The sequence below is a fragment of the Melopsittacus undulatus genome, chromosome 2 (genome assembly GCF_012275295.1).
Source record: "Melopsittacus undulatus isolate bMelUnd1 chromosome 2, bMelUnd1.mat.Z, whole genome shotgun sequence".
In the NCBI taxonomy this organism is placed as follows: domain Eukaryota; kingdom Metazoa; phylum Chordata; class Aves; order Psittaciformes; family Psittaculidae; genus Melopsittacus; species Melopsittacus undulatus.
In genome coordinates, this window is record NC_047528.1 from 114698007 (window position 1) to 114715380 (window position 17374).

Here is a 17374-nt window from a genome sequence, read left to right on the forward strand (position 1 = left end):
GTTACAGTGTTATTTAAATGTCATTTTAATAGCTTTATTTAGTAGATACTACCACATGAAGTTCACACATTGTGTGCCTTAGCCCCAAAGTAACGGCTATCACATAGGAAGCATTCAACATCTCTCTTTCAAACCGTAACCCAGTGTCGCTGGTGGCAATGGTCCAGAATGACTGTTCAGGAATTCCAGTCACAGCAGCTTCCTGGCTGCACCCTTCACCCTGTGCTCACAGGCCTGTGCTCCCACTAGAAAGGAGATTAAAAGAAACTCCTAATCCCAGCAGGCATTTCCATAATTCCTCTCCCACTGGGAGAGATGTTCAGCAGTGGCTCTCACTCAGCAGTGACTAGATGTCCTTTCTCATCCTCTGGCTGTTCAGATAGCTCAAGGTGTCTTGTTCCACTTCCTTCACATTCAGGCACAGCAGGCTCAGCCGAGGTCCCACTTGTGACACAAATTGCACTTCATCACACCGAAAATTCCTGAGCTGCAGTGGAGCTGAAGGGGAAAGACACAACCTTTAACAGCTCAGCCCAGGGCTCCTGCTCTGTTCTAGCCCACAGCTGTAGGAGCTGCTGGGGGAGGAAGGCCTTACAGCAGCTGCTTGGCATCTGCTGAACCTCCAAGGACAGCATGATTAATGAATCCAGGATGTAAGCAGATGAAGGCATTTGGCCAGCACCCCTGCAGCTTGGAGGAAACAGCATACTACATTGTGAAATGCTGTGAACTATGTGCTGCTCACACAGCTGATGTGCTGAGCTTTATACCTTCTATCACTATCAGCAACCTGGCCTTACAAACTGTGTTAAATGAGAGCCAAAAGATAATATCTCCACAGGAGAACATTCTCTGGTTAGCTCAGCAAACCAACCCCTGCAGTGCCTGGACACATAAACGTCAGTGCTAGAGAAAATGGCTAAGACAAATGTCCCTTAACACAGCAACTGCACAGTTATGGCAGCATGAGCTCAGGGATCAGCATCTATGGGGATTCAAAACTTCTCAGCACTTTAAGTTCTGTGGCCATGGTGAGGATTTCCAGGCCTAGTATTGACACCACCTGCTGTCCTGTCTAAAGTTAAAACCCGATTGATTTGAGAGGTCTGCACAGTAACTCTGCCTGGCCAGAATCCCTTCCCATCCATGGGCAGGGAACCTTGCTCTAAACCAGCTCTATGTTTTCATGTAAAGTAGAAAAAAATAATATATAATATTGTTGCAGATAGTGACTTTTATATTATTTCTGTGTTTTTGCAACCCTGGTTCTACTAAGACACATCTTAGCTCTACACTACAGTGTTAAGAATTCCATGGAAATCCTCCAAAGACCTTGCTCTCCTTCCCCAGCCTGGTGAGATGCCTCCTCCCTTCCGTCCCAGGTTAAAGCCAACAGTGCTTGCTTACCAGGCTGCAGGATCTTAGAGGGCTTCCTGTCTAGGCTGAAATCCAGCAGGATAGGGCGACAGATGAGAGGACTCCTGCACAGGCTCCTTAGGTAGCAAGCAATGAGATCCTCAGGTTCCTCTACACACTGAGGAAGGAAAGGGTGTGTTGCTAGTTAATGTGCAGAAGGAGGCAGGGAGCCTCTGGAACATCTACAGCAAAGGGAAACACAGTTCAGCTGAGGCTTGAGCCCAGCACACTGCTATTGCTACAGGAATAACCCACTCACCCCTGTGCCAGTAGCTTCCCCGTGCTGAATGGACACACTGCCCCTGCTCTGCACGCAGTTCTGCAGCACTTCCCACTCGAGAAGGCTCAGGCCCAGCATTGCCGCCACGTGCTGGTTCCGGCACAGCACCAAAGCTTCACCTGTTCCATCTTCTACCACCACCCTAAGGAGAGAGCAGGCAGAATAAGATGTGGAGGAGGTCAGGACAATGTCTGGCCTCATGAGGGTCATGTGCCAGACAATGGATCTCTGTAAAGAGAGCGGGAGTTTTGGTCGCATCTGGAAAGACATGACAACTCTACCACCTATATTTGCTATTCTGTCCACATCTCCTCCTTGATCTGATTTTCCTCTCCCCTCTGCGGTGTAATCTGTTCCCTCCTACAAACCTCTTCCCATACCCAAGCTCTACAGTGCTTACCGTGCACTGGCTTGCCTCACTCCAGTGTGTGATGGACATGGTGGACTGTGGCGGGTGCACCTCCCCTGAAGGAAGAGTAAAGCTACAGCTATGTATGGGGAAGGGTATAAGAGAGAGAAGGGGAAGGGCCACTGCTTCTTTTAGCCCTCCCTTAATTACATATGCAAAGGATTACGGAACTTCACTGCATTTCCAATGAGAGTCTTGGGAAAGGTTTGTATGGAGACAAAAATCACGTGCTGCAACCTGCTGAACCCCAGCAGCAGTGAACATGGAAAAAGCACAGCATTAACAGAGCAGGATTCTCCCCTGCAGTATCCTCACTTCAGCTGCCAGCCTGCCTGGCATGAGATACATACTTCTAATCAGTAGCCACTCTAGCCCCTTTTTAAATATGCAAATCCTTTTCAGACACTGGAAAAAAGAGGGTTTGGAACTGGGACAGAAACTTATTGTTTTTTCCTACATGGTAGCAAAGGATGTATCAGAGTAGAAAGTCTACAAAGCTCCTCACAAATTATCCCTGTAGAAGCTTGTATACCTCTTTGAAGATGCTGTTGCAAAGTGAGCAAACCCACTGCAAGGACAGACTCAGAACACAGGACAAGTGGCATAAAATCCGTGCCTGGGGCAGGCTTTGCAGGCGAGATTGCAGGCTGGATAGAAACACTAGTGAGGGGGAGGAGTTTTCTCCTGCAGGACTAGAAGAAACAGGAATGTGAGAATCTTGGAACACAAAAACCTTTCTTAGGACACTGTACAGTGGGAACAGAAGCTGAACTCACCTGGAAGGAAAAGGTAAGGGAGAAGCTGGCAGAGATATGATGCTCACACAGCTGGAGGCAATGTAGATGCAATAAACATTACGGAATCTGCAATATGAAAGAGTAGATGTCAGAAAGAGCTTGTAGAAACTAAAACTCTCAGTTTTCTTGAGATGACTGGGCTGATCTTCATCTGTAACATGGTGGGAAAATAACTTGTAGTAAGGGATTGGCATACCTGAAAGTATGGACAAGGGATAAAGGAAGTTCACATGAGAGGAGAGATTAAGATACAGTTTCAAAGACAATAAGAGAGGTCAGCAGCCTAGATCTGGGTTCTAAAGACAGAGGTACCTTGAGATTTTGCGTTCCAAGTTCTGGAAGAGGATCGTGGCTCCAGGTAGCAAACCCCAGAGATGCTGCAGATAGGTGGAAGCAATGTAAACGTCCAACACAACAGGGGAGCCTGGTGCAACTGAGACGCTGAGCTTCACGGTGTGCTCACTGGCTAGCAGACTCCCTGAGAGGGTACAGCACCACACACACCATGAGCTCACTCACAAGCAGGTAGCATAATCTGTCACGGAGCTGGATCTGCTAGAGGTGTTTTCCCTCCCATCACAATGAGACTATCACTGTTCCACCTCCCAGATTTTCCAGGCAGGGTTTTCTCATTCCCATCCCAACACACAAGCAGCACAGTTTCCCAACCCTCTAACATGCAATGGATGCAACACCCTGGCATACTTCTACTGCTGTCAGACATAGGAGCACAGTTAGCACTGTCCCTGAAACAGAGAGAAGCAAGAATCAATCTGTTGTTACTTGACAGGTTGTCAAAATCTTACCTGTCTGCTTTTGAAGGCTGACAGTCACATGTGGCTTCTCGGTCTTGGGAGAGGCACACAAGGTCCTCTCCACTATATTGCCAGAGAAGGAAGCAAGGGAACCTGTGAAACTGAGAGCAGACCAGGATTTCTGAAGACAAAGGGAGTGGATGAATGCCTGCCTTCAAGATGGCTGTAAAGGACAGGGTGGAATGCTGCTGCTTGAGCTTGGTTTCAGGAGAACCTGCCTTTGAGCACCTGAGTTACTGGACTGAAGGCAGCTTACTGCATCCTACCCCACCACAGGGTCAAGAGGCTCCTTTAACTTGCTTTCTGCTTCTTCAGGCTCAGCAGTGAAGAAGAAAAAGGGAGAGGCATTACAGCCTTCCTATCTGCTTAACTCCTAATTGTTTTCCTTAATTAGAGGAAGGAGCCAAGCAAATCAAAACTCAGTTTGCCATAAGGCACTGGGGAAGATTTCAGTGTGAATGCCTGTCACTCCAGATTAAACATCTGAACATGCTCTTGAGCAGATAACCTTCTAAGCCTAATATTTGAGCAAATTATGTTACAACAATCAAAAAACAACAAAAGCCATCACACATTCAGCCTGTTTCCCTGATGTGCCTGTTCCTGCTTCTGACAGGAATTTAGCAGAAACTTTTGGGACCGAGTCCACACCAGCAGTAACTCAAATTTTGTCTGGACACCATTCTGCAATCTTGTCACCAGCACTTAATTTAGCTTTGCTAGACAGAATAGGGGCAGCCTGAACTGCTTGCACATAGGAGGGCTTCCAAACCATATTTCTAAGGCAGATAATTCATTGCTGCTTAATGTAATCTGTTTGCAGTAAAGATGAATACAGACCCATTCCCTAAGGCAGTCACATGTAATCGGGAGCAGACCAACATACCTGTTGCTAAGTACTTCTGGAATGGAGGAAATTTTCTGGTCCATGCCTGTCAGCACTGACCTGGCTGCCAGCTAGAAGTGAGGGAGACACAGCCTCAGATGGATTGTAGTTTATAGCTGTCCCCAGCCAGAGCAGTAAAGACAAGCTCTGCATGCTTAGGGCTAGGTCATACTTAGAGCTGATGCTTGCTCCCCAGATTAATTAATGTGAAACCCAGCATCCTTCTCTGATGAAGTTTAGAGCAGAACGGTCTCATCAACAAGACATTCTGTACTGAGTTTTCTGAGCTAGTTCTAGAGATCTACAAGTCACCTGTGAAAGCCCAGAGCAATCAGGCACTTACCTCAGGCAGACAGGAGATCCATGTCACATGCTGTAAGTGCCAGGTATCTTGGACAGGCAGGCACGGGGGGCAGGATGACCTGCTCAGGAACTTTACTGGCACAGGTGGAAAACAAAGCTTGTCAAACACTTCCAAGTCCTGAGAGAGGAGTGGTAAGACAAGAAAGAAGACTGTTAAAAGAAGGGATGAAAACTATGTAGGAAAAAACCTGAAGAACAATGGTTTAAAGCTAAAAAAAAACCCCAACTTTTGAACTCAGAGCTCCAAGAATTTTAACCAAACACAGAACAGAAGCAGCTCCTTGGCAAAATGGATGGGAATTCCAAGCCTCAAAAAGAGCTTAGTCACCCTCTGACACCTCAACATGCAGTTCAGCAAGTCTTAAGAGGGAACAGAAAGACAACCTCTCTCTTACCAAGCAGTGGGGCACAATGAAGCGATACAGCCCATCCCGGTGCAGAAATGGAAACCATCGTAGAGACTTCCCCATAAACAGCAGCAGTGCCTGGTGGGGAAGGGAGAGAGACAAAAGGTGATGAGAAATGTTAAGAATAAGGTAGGAAATTTAAAAGACAGTGAGAAAAGAGCAAGCCCAGCAGAAGATGTCTTGGTTGAGAAGTAAGGTTGGCACCATTAAGGTAAGGGAAGGGGAATGCATTTACAGAAAGGTGACAGATAAAGAGATGAAACTCCCTTGGGATGGCACAAGGAAGTCCCCTGCATAAACATGCATCTGTACCCAACACACAAATCACTTTCCCATTGATTAGGAATACAGATACTTCTTTATCACACAGGCTCCCTGAAGAGCCAACTCCCAGCCTTATCAAACCACATGCCAAAGCTGCCTCCTGCCTCACTTCTTGCTGTGTCATGTCCTGTTCTCCATCACAGCCACTCTCCTCCAGCTCTGGTAGACTCCTGATTTCTCTGGGGTGGCTCCAGAGCTGAGGTCTGCCCAGCCACAGCACCGTGGCTTGGAAACTGTGCTGCAGCTTCCATCCTTCTCCATGGTCTTTCCTGGGTAACTGGTAATTGCGATACATAAGACTCTCTTTCTGGGTAACCAAGAAGAGGTGAGATACACAGCTGTTTGTCCTAGCGCTGCTCTGCCCCTCCTGACAATTGTCATCTCTGCGAGTATCTGGCTTGGGATCCTCCAATTTGAGCATTTTTGCCTCTGGGGTTTCCAGCTCAGATGTTAAGCTGCCACCGTCTTTTGTTCTCAAAGAGGAGCTGTTTGCTCTCCCAAGGCTTTTCTGGATGTGTCCTTCTGCAGCACGGAGAACCTGAGCATCCTCATAGTAAAACTGCACGTAGACACTGAAACGACAAATTGTAGCAGTGAAACTCCCTGTTCCTGACAGGTGGTTGTCCAAAACAAGCAGTTATCTGGGAAAAGCACTTTTAGTGAGTATCCCACAAGCAGTCAGCAGGAAGGGGTCCTATGTGCTGATCCCTCTCTGCACATAGCAAAAGACAGTTGCTTTGGCACAACATACTATGCTGATCAGCAGCTTTGCCACAGTCCAAAATGCTTGTGGAACTGAAGAGGGATGTTTTTACTTGTGCACCAAATAAAAGGACTCACCTATGTTTTTTCTCCCTTATATGCTCTAGATTTGCCAGGTGCTCCCAGGAGGGAAAATCAGTCTGAAGGAATCTCTCCACTATGAGCTGATAGGTCTCCACCTGCAAGAGTGATCCTGCGAACACAGAGAGGAGCTAATAAGGAAACATAAAACCAGTAAGCTTGATTTCCCCATTTTACAGTCACAAGGCCAGGCAGTGCCAGCTCAGCATCTCCATGCTAAGCCTCCTCTTCCTTGTTTTGGAGCTGGATGGCAGAACACCAGAAACTCAGCACTCTCAAATTTAACTTAGTGGGACATACCTCTGAGAGCTGTACAGGCAAAGGGGCTACCATCCCTATTGCATATCACACAGGGCAGTGAGCTGCTCTTGTCCTGCAGCTGGAGGGAACTGCTCCTGGAGGAGACTCTCAGCACACCCAGTAGTATCTGCAACAGAAAGGAAGCTGCAAAGAGCATCAAACACTTCCCATCTTAGAAGGTTGTAAATCAAACTCCATATAGCAGCAGCCTGAATTTGGCCTGTGTTCAACATACAAGTGAGAAAAAAAGTGTTATTGCCAAACAGGAAGAACAGGCATGCATCAAACAGGGTGCTGGAAGGCATGGGGAGATCTGGGAAATCTCAAGGCAGGGAACAAGGCACTTACCAGTCGGGGCTGGAAACTTCCTGCTGAGAATGTGCAGTAGGACCAGGCCAGTCTGCGGTTCAGCTCCTGGGTGCCCATGTGCTGTTCCTCCAAGGGGGAGAACAACTGTGATGGACTGAAGCCTTCCCAGCTCTTCTGTTCTGCCATATGGCAAACTGCAGACAGAGATGGGGCCTGGCATGGGGGGTTCAAGGTTGAATACTGAGAAAACAAGAAAGAACAAGTGAACCAGGTGAGTTTTATTCCCATCAGGCAAACAGGAAGCAGCTCACAGACCATTTATTCACCTTCTGCAGGGGGCACCGGTGTTTTTTATCTAGCATTTCATTATAAATATCTCTTGCTTTCTCTCTATCTGGGACCACAGCTTGCAGAAGGGGGACAAGGAACTTCTCAGCAGCTCCAAGGTTTCTGTGCGTGGAGCGAAGCAATGAGTGAGAGTGGCCAAAGAAACAAGAAAACCTGGAAAAAAATGATGACAAAAAGCATTAGCAGTCCTTGCTTCTTAGGGAGATTTGCATGTAACTCAAGTGTTCTTTCTGCTTATTATGAGTGAATGTGCTCAGGAGGACAAGAACTAAGGATAGCACAAAAAGAACATGAAGTGACTAAAAAAGGAACATTTAAGGGTGATGCAGATTGATGTCAGACAAGGAAGAGGGAAATGTACACAAATGGGAGGAAAGGCAAAATCTCAAAACTCAAGTGGACAAAAAACTCCACCCCAAAACACCTGAAAATAGTCTCTCTCTAAGCCACACAAATGGATCTGCGTGTATGTTGCCTAAGCTTGGTATGATTACTCATGTTAGGTATGCTTGGCTTTCTTTTACAGGAAATAAATAAATAAAACAATCACAAGACAGAAACAACCACAGGCTGCCCTGGTTCCAGCATTGTCCTCTTGTTGTGCTCCTGTCACAAGTTTAGCTCACTGCTTCTGAATGTCTGGAAGTGATCACGCTGACAGTCAAAACACGACAGAAAGCAAACTCAGAGAGGTAGCAACTAACTCACTGCAACAACTTTCAGGCAGCACCAGGGCAAAGCAGTCACATTTAAAGAAAGTGAAAAAGCTAATGAAAACTGAAACTTATGGCTAGCATCATTCCCAGGGCAAAACTGAAGCTGTCTGATTGGAAAGCGTAAAAATTCCATGGGAAGACTGAGCATTCCATAAACTGCTACTTAACTGTCTGAGATTAAACACATAAATGTTCCTTTCTGAAGTCCAAGGCTGCTGTTAGTGATCAACCATAATGGTTCCAGAACAAACCCAGAAATAAATCCAGATCTGGCCCACAGCTGTTATGCAGTGCAGCTGTCAGGGAGAGCATGAAGCCTTCTGGAATACCTCTGCTAAGCCAGAGGCTCTCAAACAAATGCTTGCACTACTGGCCGTACTCAGAATATATCAAAGTGGTTTGCTGAGCAGCTGCAGCTGCTCCTCTGAGCAGCCAAGACTAAAAAGCCTTTATATTTGTTGTTATCTGATTGTAGCAGCCGTTTCCAACTCCAGCCTGCATCCACCTTGACTTGCCAAGCAAACCACCCAGGTAGCTTACGAAGCATATTCACACATAGTTGACTTCAGAAGAAGTGTCCTCACCTCTCCTCGAACATCTCCATTAGGCTCACCAGCCACAGGTAGAGTGGCACACCAAGATTGTAGCGGAAGAGCAGCTCTAAGTAGAGATTTCCAGCAGAGACTGGTGGCTGGTAGGGGGTGCTGAGCCTTGAAAAACTCTTCAGCACAATAGTGCTGCTCAGGCAACAACCAAGTACAATGAAAGGGAAGGATACCAGAGGCTTCTGCACGAGGTGGACATCGATGAGCTGAGACACACAAATGTACAACTTAAGGGAAGAGATAGCTGGTCTGCCACCACCCCCAAAACTATCACCCCACCCCAAATCCTTTATCACTCTACTGGATTATCTATAAATCAAATGGGCCTGAGGAACCTGGCACTGCTTAGGGAGGAATCAGATAATCATCATTTCAACACTCATGACCAAACCTAGACAGCAAGATCCCCACTTCTGTTCCAGATACTTGACTTGCTGAAATAATTCCAACGTTTCCATAGTCTTCTGTTAAGCCACACACTGGCAAGCTATGCCCAGGGCCCAAGTCTTTCCCACTGAATGCTTTATGCCTTTCTAAGTCACAAGTTACCTCCACGCATGCTCCTGGTCGGAGTCCACGTGCAGAGTTCAACAACTGGTGGTAAGCAAGGCACAAGCAGACTTTGTTATCCAGTAAAAAGAGACCAGCTTGGATGTTGAGTATTTTGGTGACAAATCCCTAAAACAGAAAGCAAAGAGAAAGTTATACGAGTGTAGAGAGACCCAGAACACAAGAGTCTGATAGGCCTGAGCAATAAGGAAATAAATTCATGATGAAAAATGAGATCTTGCAGGCCAGGAGCTGATACCCTACAGCATGAGTGGGTGAAGGGTAACCCTACAAATCCTTACCACATATGAGATGATCTTGGACTCTTTGGTTGATCTTGGCCTCTCTTCTTCAACTCTCAGCTCCAAAATGTCACTGAGCTGCTCATCAGTCTCAAGGGAAGAAGACTGAGTGGATTCGTCCTGCCAAGCACTGTCCAGTGACTGCTCCCTCACTTGTTCTGCACAGTAGGGCAGAAGGCAGGAAGAATCACTGGTGACAAATGTCCTTTGTCCAGATTCCTTCAGGCTGGCCAGACTCAGTCCTGTGATTGCATACCTGCGACCCAACTGGAGGGTATAATGCCATGCCAGCTGGCTGGGCTTCTAGAGCAGAGAAATCAAAAGCAACATCAGCATCTTTTGCACTGGAAAAACTTCTTCCCAACCCCAATAACCCCACTCAAAAAACCTTTTGCTTCAAGAGGACTGCCTTACACTCTTACCAAAAGGGTGATATCTGCAATCACTCTGCAATAGATGCTTAGGAACACTGCAACTGCATAAGGAAGGAGGGCTATATTTCTGCAGGGTATAAAACTAGAGTACTAGACTTCTTACACACAAGGACTATTGTAGGCTGCATGGAATAAAATATATAAATCACTAGTAAAAGGAATAATAAATCAAACCAGGAAGTCAAGGGCAACCTTCAAAGAATTAATCAAGTAGCACATACACAGGTACAGACAGTGAGTATGTGAGCAAAATTCCAAGCACTTGCCTGCACCAGCACAGGGACCTGAACACCTGAGATACAGCACTTCAGAAACAGAAAGAAGAATGTCTTGTGCTGAATACGAAGGAGAGGCCTACGTTGGGTCAATTCACCTGCCACAGTGAGCTGTGATCTTTTCTTACCCAGACTCCTAGAAGACAATTGAAGAGGCAAAGGAAATCAGAGATGAAAGAAGTGTCTCAAAAGCAAAATAAACAAATCTGCAGCATGCACTTTCTGGAAATAAAGGATCCAACATGAATCACCTCTCAGAGAGGTTTTCAGACCAATATTTGACTGCAAAATTCTTTAGTTTTATATGCTAAAACCATCTGACACTTCACAAAACCTTCACGTTTGAATACAGCACATGCTCCATGACAACAACCAGGTTTTAAAAAGCTTTACCACAAATAAGAGACTAATTAGAGATCAAAAGGGAAGGAGAGGGGAAGTCACAAGCTTCAGCAGAAAAGAGAACTTGGCTTTGTAGATCCATGGAATGTGACACTGTGGAAGCTCTACGCCTATAAACAAAAGAGGCTTGAGGGCAATAATGGAGCCTTCCTAACAATCTTGGCACAGGGTGAAAGAGCAGCAAAACTGAAAGTAGGTGAGATGAGAGAGAAAGGTGACATTTCTGCAGCCAAACCTTCATTTAAAAGCTGAAAACCAAAACTTCAAACATTTGTCATTTTCATTTCAGCTCCAACTGGACTTGAATATAACCCTCTGTGAACAAACACACCCTTGATTCTAAACCACACACTTATCTACCTTTATGACTTTCTAGAAGGGAAGCCCACATACACTAATACCAGCACTTTATTGGTAACATTTTTAAAGAAATAACATGGAAAACTGTTCAAACTATCAGGTAACAGCAGAGGAGCTGCTCTGAGAATGTACACTGAAATAGGGAAAGTCTTCTTGTTCAGAAAGGTCTGGTGAGCTACATGAAACACTTAAAGCAAAGCAGATACAGCCAATTAAAACAAAACTAAAAAGAAACTACAGCAGCCTGACTAGTGACATTTTATCGTTATTACACCAAGAATTCTCTATTAAAGAAGATAAAATATGATCCAGCACAACCTGAAATTATCAGCTTCAGTGAGATTTGCAATTCCATTGGCTACATTTTCACATACTGTATTATTTCCACTGAAGACAACAGTTAATCTTAGCAGCTGACATTTAACTGGCACATTTATCTCAGCAATCTGACAAGAACTTGACCAGTGGTGTATATTAATTCCACATTAGAATCTATAATTACTTTCAATAATACTTTTAATACTTTTGGTTCATGGTCAAAGAAAAAGTTGTGTTAATCAAAGGAGTGAATTCCAGCCTCAGTGAAAGCTGAATTATCCCTTTGTTCTCATGTCCTTTCTGTAATATCAAAATACACTTCGAAATACTTAAATTTGCTTTAGTTTGTCAAAACACAGAACTAAAATTTCCAGTAAAGCTTCCTGGGAAACAACTGATTAAGGAGCATGGTGACCAGAGTGGGCTAACAGAGCAGGTCGAGGCAGTTTGTGGGCAGGCGAGCGGGATAACCACCTCATCAAGAGGACTCGCCTGGAGCGCAGGAGGAGGAAGGAGTGCTTGTTTGTGTGGAGAGACGTAGATGGATCAATCGACCAGATAGAACATGATCAAAACCTGTAGTGAGGAATAATGTGGGTATCCAGACTAAGCCTTCCTGCAGACATGCGGCCATGCAGGTCTCTGGCTGCAGCGAATGCCTGAGCCTGGCACTTGTATTGGAGGGAGCCAGTGACACTGCTTGTGTTCGCTGTGAGCAAACAGATGACCTGCTCAGGCAGGTGGGTGAACTGAGGGAGGAGGTAGAAAGGCTGAGAGCCATCAGAGAACGTGAAAGTGAAATAGAGCCACACCCTAAGGCAGGGGCAGAGGGAAGTGGTTGAACAAGTGATGGATCCTCTTCCCTCCTGCCATCAGACAGAAGGAGAGAACTTAAGGGACAAGGAGGTATGGAGGGAGGTCCCTCCTCGGAGAGGTAAGCGAAAACCCTCACAATCCCTTCCTCCCTCCCAGTTGCCCTTGAATAACAGGTATGAGGTCTTGGAACTACAGAGCCAGGTAAGTGAAAAATGGCTTAATTGTATCACTTTTACTTCCACCACTCACTGTTATGCTTCCACCTGTGGCAGAAACAGAATCTGGCTCTTGCTGAGGCCAGTGCTCTTCATGGTACCTGCCACACCAGAGCAACAGTGCTATGATGGAGTTGAGCATGCTAATTATTTACCTGGAGGTAAGCAGTGTCTTGGCTGATGTTTGGTAGGTGACTGGAATGCTGTCAGGTACTTTCTTGAGAAGATTTACTGGCACTGGGTCCAACAGGATTTCCAAATACCCTGTTGCACTCTTGTCTGTCTGTGGTATATATGACCAACTTGGGAAGACAAACAGTGACTCCAGCCACTCAAGTTCAAAATGCAGGAGCTAAGACAAAAGATAATGAGATAAATGCTTGAGATGAGTTAATAGTATGTTTTTTCAGCATTACTTACAATGTGCATTACTAATTTGCACTTGCATGCACATCACAAACTTGTTCTACTGCTGGGCTTCATTTCTATATGAGAGTGGTGTTTTCTGCTGACACTCTTATCTTGCAAGGAGAACTTTTGTCCTTGCAGATGGAAATCTGGAAGAAATTTGCTGAGCTCTACAGCTAGCATTTCCTGGGTTATAGGTGCATCCTCCTGGCAAGGGGATCATTGATTCACTGCAAGGCTTAGCTGTTTTCAGACTACTCTAGAATTCTCACCTGCCTTCTTTTCCCCTTTGTTTTCAGTTAGAAGTTCATACCAATAAAGCTTTTTTCTTCATCTCCTTGGAAAGCACAACCTCAGCACTCTTTCATCACCGTTTCTAGGGGTTACCTCTTGTCTAGACTCCCCATACAATGACTTTCAGAAGGCTTTTAATTCAATTATCAAGCAAACTTCTTATTTGCTGGTAGAATGTCATCACTGCATCGCTGAGCACCCAGTATGACTTTCCAGAAAGTTACTTCTGCTCTACTGGTTAGATCAAACAGAGGAGAGTGCTATGACCTCCAGGTCTCCCAGGCCACCTTATACTGTTGAGAATTTAACAGTTATACATTAGGCTGTCTCTTTTCTCCAGGCCAGAGCATCCAACATTTGCTCTCCTAGCAATGACAAATGTTCATGTTCTATCTTCCCCCCAGAACCTGTTGTCCTGCCTGCATTATTTCCCTCACTAGACTTTGGCAGACCGTTTGAAGCCCCAGTGGTCTGTGACACTGCCCCATCAGTGGGAGTAAAAGCAGGATTCCTCAGACTGAGAACATACCTCACATGGGATTATCCCAGTATTGTCTTTTACATATAGACAACCATCTACCAACTTTTCTTTGGTCTCTTGCCTTCCATCTGTTAAATAGCCAACCAAAATGAGGTAAGTCCTCTGCAAAGGGCTCTCCATGGGTAAAGCAGCTTGTCCTTGACGAGCCCATGCTTTAAACTCATTAGTGCTCCAGGTCAGGTGGCTGCAGCATGGCACACATTGCTGATGCTGCAGGTCAGAGATGGAGATGAAACTGGAAAAAAAAGAGAAGCAAGACTATAGAAGGATGTAGGAAAAACTCAAGTCTACAAAGTTTAGGGATTACAGTGATCATTGCAGTGCACGAAGTTTGGCCAAGTCAAACAAGCCTTAGCTATTGATATGATCTGATGATACCACATGGCAAAAGCCAGCTCATTCAATGATCTCTCTCAGCTCAGTCAACATGTCTATGCTGCTTGAGCATCCTCTCTGAGAACAGACATCCTCTGCTACTATGGTTACTTTAGCAGGCATGCAGAAGGCTTGGGGAAAAAGTAACTGAAGGGTAAGAAAATGGAACATATTTTCTAGTACATGTGGGGTGGGGGTGGGGGGAGGTGGGGTGTGGGAAGGATAACAGTTATTAATTCAGACATTTTTAGCTTGAATGGGAGACTGTGAGGAAACCCCAACAACTGTTCGAACAGTTTACATACCGGTTACGAACACAGGTAAATACAGACTAATTCTGTCATTGTGTGCTTAAGTTGATGAACTGTGGTAAAAAGCAGGGTTGAAAACTTCTAGATGAAGATTGTGACAGTTTTGTGACAAATTCTCTCCTGTGAATAGCTTACACAGTACAAAACTCAGAGACAACAAGCCAGTAATCTTAGACTCGGCCTTCATTTATAATATCAGAGCCAAGCTAGTCCTGAAACTTCCCACCTATGCTCCTGGCTTTGGAGAGTGAGGGGAGGAGATGTAACATCAAATTGGCATGTGAGGCCATCCGCAGTTTAGCATCTATCACGCTTAGACTGGCCACAGTACCAACTATGGGAGAGCAAGGCAGCATTCTCAGTACATGCTAAGGCTTTTCAGTGTATGATTCTGGCAGCATTCATCATCATTGTTTACATTCTGGCTCTGCATTCTAGAGAACTAACAGAAGTCCCCTCTCCATGATAACATAAATACACTAACAGAAGTTCCCTCTCCACAATAATGTAAATACTGACAGAGTGAATACAAACTGGCCTCCAGCTAGTGATTTCGATACTTGTTTCCAGTGAGGTTTGCTGACAAATTTAGGTTGTGAAACTGGAACTCTATTCTCAACACGCACTTGCTCAGTAGCAGGACATCAAATTGCAAGAGTATGAATTTGATGAGTTTCAGTTGATTAGTCAGGTATTAAAAGTTCAAAGCCAGAAACCAGTCTAGGTGAGCGATGGGTCTGCATCAGCAATAAACCATAGAACCAAATAGGTTGGGCCCTTTCAGATCATCAAATCCAACCACTCCCCAGCACTGCCAAGGCCACCACTAACCCATGTCACTGAGGGCCTGTCTACACAGATTTTGAACACTTGTTCAAGATTAGCTGAAAATAACATAAGCAAATTGCTTTGTGCTCAGAGTCAGAACAGCACCAGTAATGATACTGGTATCTATGATCTACAAGGAGAACACAGCACTGGTTGTGTTTACATCACATGTACTGGCTGCTTTTGAGAGAAACCAGAACTACAGGAGTGTGCTGGATCCTGGTTATCACATCCAGAAAACTATATGGACTTTTCTGGTAATCCAGAGCTTGACTGTGGATGGAGAACGCTGCTCACAAACAGACCACTGGCCTCACGCAAGGTAAGTACCAACTCTTCTTGATGAATTCTCCTCTACATGAACCAAACTGTTTTAAACGTTGTGAAATACAGTCTATAGAAAACATAAGGCTTAGATGAAATCAGTTTAGCTGGTCTGAAAGATGCATCATCTACATTTATAAACTATTAGTACAAAATTAAAGGTCATAAGACCCAAATCAATTCCAGTTGACCTTCCCCAAACCAGCTGTGCCAGGGGTTTTTATAGACATCCTTCCACCATAAACTGGAGCAAGAGAGAAATAGATCCAGACGAGCCACATCCTCCAGTCTGGATCTCTCGGCAAACTGTGAGTTTTTCATGATGGTAAACACCAAAACGCCAGTATCCAACCGGGAAGCCGCCGTGCAGGACAGCAGCTCGCTCTCAGCAGGATGCCTCATTTCGGTCACACACTCTCCCTACTGCAGACTTGCAGATACGGTGCAAGAGAGACCGGAGGCGTTCCGAAGCCAAGAACACGCATGTGGTTATCTGCCTTTGACAACATCCCTCCCACACCAGCATCCGCGGCAGGCACCGCACATGAGTGAGCGGCACTGGTCCGGCGGTAGCCGCTTTGCCGAGCTCCCAGCTCAAGGGGGGACCCCACCAGCCCCGTTCCACCGGCCCCCCGATGCCGGCAGCCCTGCACATGTGTGTGTAACTTCCTCCGGCCCATGCCGCGGTCCGACCCTGCCCATTCACTCCTCCCCATCTCTGCTCCTCTCTCCACCCCGCTGTCACCTGTAGCCCAGCGGCAGGTCCCCACCACCTGCACCGCGCAGACACCGCAGCACCGCGTCCAGCAGCGGCGGCTCCTCCGGTGCGCCAGACCCCTCGTGGGCCGGGAGCGCTCGGCGGGTGAAGTCCTGAGCCGCCTGCAGCCAGCGCTGCTCCTAGGGGGAAGCAGAGACACGGACCTTCAGTGCCATGCGGCGGGGAGGGAGCGGATCCGCGCTGGGTCACTCACCGCCGCGCTGGGCTCCGCCATGACCGGGCCCGAACGCACGAATCACGGCACCGGGCGCGTCTCCGCCCCCTCCCTCCGCTCAGGCCAATGGCCGCCGCCGGAGGCGGTCGCAGCTCCGGAAGGGAAGTGTCGCAATGGCGGCGGCGGGAGCGGTTCGGCTCACCGGGAAACGGTTCTGACCCCTCACACTGGCGAGAAACGGGACCCGTGAGGGCTCCGCAGGCTGGGACACAGGGAGGCGGCTGGGACGGGGCGCGGCGTGGCCTGAGCAGTTGTGGGGGGAGATGGGAAGTGCGCTGGGGCGGTTGGTGTTAGTGTAAATGTCAGGCCTGCAGCGGGCTGTGAGATCCTGCTCCTGCGGGGAGTGCAGGGAGAGGGGTTCCTCTGACACTTCTCTTCTGGAGAAATGCTTTTGTTGTTGTGGAAACTGAAGCTCCACTGAAGGGTGTGCCTGCTGCACTCATGTGACACAGCCCGTTAGAAATGGGATTTCCTTATCCACAGAATGTACTTATCGGTGCATGAGGATTTTTCCTTTAGGGGATAATTTTCGTAGAATCCCAGACTGGGTTGGAAGGGACCTTAAAGCTCATCCAGTTCCAGCCCCTGCCACAGGCAGGGACACCTTCCACTAGAGCAGTTTGCTCCAAGCCCATGTCCAACCTGGCCTTGAACACTGCCAGGGATGGGGCAGCCACAGCTTCTCTGGGCACCCTGTGCCAGCGCCTCAGCACCCTCACAGGGAAGAGCTTCTGCCTAAGAGCTCATTTCAGCCTCCCCTCTGGCAGGTTAAAGCCATTCCCCGTGTCCTGTCCCTACATGGCCTTGTCTGA

General features: G+C 46.7%; 1 protein-coding gene across 2 annotated transcripts; it reads right to left on the minus strand.

The window, feature by feature from the left end:
- Positions 1-9: 9 nt before the first annotated feature.
- Positions 10-16630, minus strand: CTC1 (CST telomere replication complex component 1). Of its 2 annotated transcripts, XM_034060075.1 has the most exons (24): positions 16542-16630; positions 16316-16467; positions 13721-13967; positions 12645-12841; positions 10370-10514; positions 9670-9972; positions 9368-9496; positions 8798-9024; positions 7476-7650; positions 7189-7389; positions 6841-6967; positions 6538-6652; positions 5807-6269; positions 5362-5451; positions 4947-5084; positions 4604-4674; positions 3709-3818; positions 3215-3380; positions 2882-2968; positions 2638-2797; positions 2097-2161; positions 1676-1838; positions 1408-1534; positions 10-498 (listed from the first exon to the last, which is right to left on the minus strand). In XM_034060075.1, exons 1-24 carry the CDS (start codon positions 16560-16562, stop codon positions 347-349), a joined length of 3831 nt encoding a protein of 1276 aa, XP_033915966.1. In that variant the 5' UTR covers positions 16563-16630; the 3' UTR covers positions 10-346. The 2 variants fall into 2 exon arrangements, with proteins under 2 accessions (XP_033915966.1, XP_033915967.1); XM_034060076.1 differs by lacking the exons at positions 10-498; positions 1408-1534; positions 2097-2161 and having other exon boundaries at positions 1683-1838.
- Positions 16631-17374: the final 744 nt, after the last annotated feature.

Excerpts from the sequence above, each read along its gene's own strand:
- CTC1 (XM_034060075.1), bottom strand. The coding sequence starts at position 16,562 with ATGGCGGAGCCCAGCGCGGCG. Across the intron at positions 9,497-9,669 it reads CCAAGATCATCTCATATGTG|GGATTTGTCACCAAAATACT; the intron begins GTAAGGATTTGT and ends TTTCTGTTTTAG. Across the intron at positions 5,085-5,361 it reads TCATTGTGCCCCACTGCTTG|GACTTGGAAGTGTTTGACAA; the intron begins GTAAGAGAGAGG and ends CTCCTCTCTCAG.